The sequence below is a fragment of the Buceros rhinoceros genome, unplaced genomic scaffold (assembly GCF_000710305.1).
Source record: "Buceros rhinoceros silvestris isolate BGI_N320 unplaced genomic scaffold, ASM71030v1 scaffold37377, whole genome shotgun sequence".
Taxonomy (NCBI): Eukaryota; Metazoa; Chordata; class Aves; order Bucerotiformes; family Bucerotidae; genus Buceros; species Buceros rhinoceros.
This window is the reverse complement of record NW_010423452.1, coordinates 47,079-52,163: the sequence shown is the minus strand read 5'-3', so window position 1 is coordinate 52,163 and position 5,085 is coordinate 47,079. Positions and strand designations below refer to the sequence as shown.

At 46.4% G+C, this 5,085-nt stretch overlaps 1 protein-coding gene across 1 annotated transcript in view; it reads right to left on the bottom strand.

Moving 5' to 3' along the window:
• The window catches only part of LOC104497205 (synapsin-2-like), a gene marked incomplete at its 5' end in the record, with an annotated part of 46,934 nt that overhangs the window by 185 nt on the left and 41,664 nt on the right, over nucleotides 1-5,085 (bottom strand). The window contains 2 exons of the mRNA XM_010140425.1: nucleotides 8-55; nucleotides 2,585-2,894. Coding sequence (XP_010138727.1) covers nucleotides 8-55; nucleotides 2,585-2,894 — 358 coding nt within the window. The remainder of the gene's footprint in view (nucleotides 1-7; nucleotides 56-2,584; nucleotides 2,895-5,085) is intronic.

The following is a 5,085-nucleotide window of genomic DNA, read 5'->3' as shown; positions in this document are numbered from 1 at the left end:
TCGGAAGAAGGACGACTCTGTGAAACTGAAGGCATTCGTCAAAGACTGCGACTTGCTGCAAGACAAAAATGCGACATGTTTTGTACGGTCGTACTAGCTACCAGCTTTCAGCCACGTACAGCTCATGTACATCACGAGAGAAGGCAGAATGTCCGTGAGATGTGGGCAGTGCACTGAACGGATGTGCAACACCAGCGACACAGTCCGGTGTAGCACAGAGCTGCTGCTGCACAGCACACTCCCGCCGGACCTCGGCGGGAGAAGAGGATCACCTCTTCTCTGGGGAACACTCCGCTTCATTTTACGGGTCTGAGACGCTCTATTCCAGTAAATTGGGTGATGTCGATTAGAACCTGAGGAAAACGCAGGCCTGCCTGCAAATCCAAATCGCCACCCAGCACCGGGTGATTAATACGTGTGTTGGTTAAGGCTGCAAACAGGTATGCACAAAGAAAACCAGGTATGCTGGCAGGCACTTGAAGAATGAATCCCGAAGCTGCGATGTGCTCTCTCTATCTATACACACTGGTCATCTGAGCCTTAATTGAGCCTTAATGACACTTTTTACCTTCAAAAACCCTCCCCAAACCAGATGCAGTTTTTCATCTCTATAAACAGCCTTGCAATGCTGCTCTGGTTTTAGTGCCGCCACGTAACTATGGGGTAAGTTTCTGTAAGGGTGAATAAAATAACACACAAGAAGGAAAATACCTGAAGTTTGGAACTTTAACTCATGACTTGACAGATAGAGTAGTATTTGACTTGACAGACAAAATAGTATTTAAATGTAGGCTTGAATTTGAATGGAAAACACTAATGAGTTACCATCTTCCCACGAAGACACCCCTGCCTCAGTAAAAGTTCTCTGATTTCATTTTTATCTCGGTACGACAACGGGATCTCAGCTTTGGCTCTAGTAAAACTGAAACACTTTCCTCATTTGGACTGCCTCACGCTCCCCATGGTGTGCAGCTTCTCTGCCTCTACACTAACAACGTGCAGCAAACAGCGCTACGGGCGTTTTAGGTTTTTCCTAAATTATAGTTGTGCTAATGAGAATAGACTGATAAATGTTTGTTTGTACTCACTGAAAGAGGGAGGGTGGGAAGCAGCACTTGACTTGATTAGTAACACAATAACTAGCCTAATTAAATATTTATTCACAGATTAATAACATGTACATACAGGTTAGGCAACAGCATGTGGGTGAATACAAAGCACACGGATGCAAATAGAGTTAATGCTGCAGGCAGGAGATCTGAGTCTTGGTGCGGACCTAAAACTGCTTCTTGAGAGTTAGGAATTACTATGGCTTGCATCTTAACAACTTTAATTTCTCCTTTTTAATTTGGTTTTACATAGACACTATTCTCTTCCATCTGACAAAGAGAAAAATGAAGCTAGATTTGAACAAGAAACTAAAGGAAAGGGAGGAAGCTGGGGGGCACCGTGTGGCACAGTTCTCCTGTCCGTCTTCTTAAGCGTTTTTTTTCAATGCCAGAAGTGCACAAGTTACGTTTTAAACTATAAACTCATTTCCATCTCGTTTAAGAAAATCCATCTCCCTATTCTCTATGTATGCTTAAATAGTGGATGAATTCATTGGAATTTCATGCTTATAAAACAGAATAAAGAAATACACTGTCCTAGGCAGGCAAGGAAAATACTGGCACCTTTGCGTATTGTCACCTAACGCATCTTCTCCACTGAACCATGCTCAGGTGGGGACTCCGGATGGTTCACACCACTATCGGCGTGCCAGTGGGTGGAGAAAGGGGGCCTGTGTTACTCGGGTAAAACGTCAGTCTTGGCAGGTACCAAAATAAGCAGAACATGCCTGTGACCCTCCAGCGAAACAGCAGGTTGTTGCTGCCCCCTTCCCCGGGTGTTTGTGCGCAGGGCTCAGCCAGTGAGGGGGGACAGGGCTACAGACCCTCTCCGCTCGCTTGGCCGTAGGACGCGGCTGGCCGGACCCAGCGCCGGCAGAGTGGGCTGGGCGTTACGGTGAGGCAGGCAGCTCTCTGCGCCCGTCCTGCAGCCTCCTCCGGACAGGGCTTGGCCGCACCGCTCGTGCTGGGTGGCCAGCGGCGTGTCCCACCTCCAAGGAGGCGCAGCCCCAAAGACACCCGGGGTGGCAGCCGCTGTCTAGGTGTTCCTTGGGATTCTTTCTGAGACGGGCCTTTCGAAACTGGAATCAGTCCTCTGAGAGACTGCGAGGTCAGAAGTTTAAACAGATAAGACTTCCCTTTTTGGGCACGGACTTAGAGCACACCCGGGCCATGAGTCAGTGACATAAAAAGGAGACAACAAGCACAAGAAGGAGGATGGTTTTCAGACCCAGCTGGGGCAGAAATTGCACAACTGGCAAATGAAGCTTTGGGCAGTGCTTAGGATATAACTAATGGTACCGTCTCACTAACCAGAGCCAGAGAACACGCGTTTTGAAACGCTTCAACCTCCTTTCAGGCTGGGGAACAGACGCATGGGGTTTTCCTTCCTGAATATGAGACCAACTCCCAAATTACAGTTACGACACAAAACCTATGTTATGAGGAGAAAGGAAAACGGATAAAGCAAATCTTACTTAAGCTGTGGATGAGACTGAGGCTTCTGTTGTGGAGCAGGCTGTGGCGCTGGCTGTGGCGCTGGCTGCGTCGCAGGCTGCGGAGCAGGCTGTGGAGCTGGCTGCGGCTGAGGCTGTGGCTCTGCTTCCTTTGATAACCTGGTGCTGGAAGGACCTTGAGCCTGGGGCCGTGGCTGCTGAGTTGTAGGTGCAGGCGGACGCTGGGGCTGGGAAGTCGCGGGCTTTGCTGACTGCCCAGGGGGGTACATGCGCTGTGGCTGCAATGGCTCCTGGCTTTGTGATTGCATTCCTTGGGGTTGCACTGGGCCCCCTAGGTTCAGTACAAGAAAAACTTCATAATCTTATAGTATCAAAGAAGACTTACTAGATTTCATATCCAACACTACAAAATAATCCTCAAATGTGCTTAATTCTACTTTTGAGGCAAAACTCTATTGATACGGACTGCAGTTTCATGTGGCCAATACTAGTCATCACAGCTGGTACGTAAGTTAGTAACTTGCTCGGAGCCCCTACGGCTCATCCTTAAAATTGCTAAGAAGTACCAAATTTATCCCAGCAGTAGCGGTACCGACTTCAAATCAAAACAACGGAGTTACACTCAGTATCATTCTGGCCCAGCTCAAGGAGAGGCTGCAAGATAATTGAGTTTACTGGTAATACCTGCTTCAGCAGTACAGCTCCTATTTTCTGTGTGTTACTGTGGCTTTGTCCCTCCAAAGTTTTAAAATTATTTCTGTAAAACTTCTCCTAGATTCACTCTTACAGCAGGAAAACAAATTTACACTGAAAATTTCCAGCTGCTTTAAATAACTTAGTTAACCCCTTAGCGAAATATGTCAAGAACATTACAAGAACCACAAGAAAGTCATTACTAATTCTTTACTAAGGAGATTTTTCCACTGAGAAGGAAGTATATAGCAAAATACTGCAGCAAGTGTGAAACTACAACGTGGAGTAGGGACTTAGGTTGCACAATCCACAGTTGAAAGATGCTACATCATCACACAGGGATTTTTCCCCTGCTTTCTGACTGAAATAGTGCTGTGTCAGATACCAGCGGGCAGGCTGCCTTTCTCTCAGATGTCGGAAAGCGGCTCTCTGGGCTGACGGCTGGTATGACCGAGTAGTCTCGCATGTGACAAGGCACACAGGACATCTGAGTGAGGGGGAAGGAAGGACAGGATGGAACTCTGAGCAATTTGTTTGCACAGCGTTTCAGTCGGGCTGAGAGCTTCGCTGAGCAGTGGCTATCACAGAAGACACCACTCTAGATGTTCCAGACGTGTGGGAACGTTTAGTCTTACACAGATAATTAGAGGGAGTAAGAGACGTAATCTGTTCAGGCCTCTAGAGAAAACCTTCACACCTGGGAGAACTGCTGCGATACCTGGTTACCCTTTAAGTCGCTGTTATGGTTAGCTTTCCTCTTACTACAGGAGGCTGCAGTGTGTGTGTGAGATCAGCGTGTACGAATGCCTCCGTTAAGTTTTAATATGGTTGTAGCAGCGTGTGGTGGTGTAGAAAGATAAATAGCACGTACGGTGTGTTAAGGAATGTGCCTTCACTGTTCATTAATTGAACCACTTTTTGTAGGAAATATTGGAAGGTGATAACACGGTCTTGCAACATCTTAATAAGGATCATTTTCTCATTACTCTCCTCTCACTCACGATTGAAAACCAGAAAGGTTTCTTTCCCCCACTTGTACATACAGGCTTGAATGCCAGAAACTTTACACTGAAGACAGATATAACTTTCTTTTATTGCACATTAAGCTGTACAAGATATTTCACATAAAAGATATACTGCTGTCACACTTCCAGCATTTGCTCACTTTCTTGCAGCTGGGTTGTACAAAAGGCAACAATCATGAAAGAAACTTTTACCAGAAATAACTCGACAGAACTGAACATTAAGCCTACGCTGTAGAACATCTGTTCCCTGTTACCCACAAGAGTGCACCTAAGCATGCTGACATGCAGAGACATCTTGGCTTGCATCTTGGCTGCGGTGTGGAGTAATAGTGTGTGCCCTTGTAAATCCTTCATGGCCAACAAGCTGAGGTCCTATCTGAAACCCCCGTCTCCTCTCTGCACACACAACTCACAGATGTGTGAAAAGCACTTGTGACTGCTCGCACCACTACACGCGAAAAACACCAACTGCGTTAAAGAAAACCAGGCATCAGATTCGTTTCTTCACCCCAGGGCAGGATGGTTTATCCACTGGCACGGTGTCTGGAGGTAAGGATTCCTGAACCTGATCCTACGTGGAATTTTCTTAACGTAGAATAAAAATAGCCAATGCCATGACTGGAATGCTCACTGACCCAGACAAATGCTGATCACTAAAGCAAAATACTCATGTAAGTTACTGATAGGGAGTAAACAGCAGCACTTACCACAGACAGTTAAAGAGCTAATAATGCATACCTTAATTCTCACCTCACCAGCCAGCTTGTACAAATGAAAGAAACACGAAGAACGATGATGCTCACT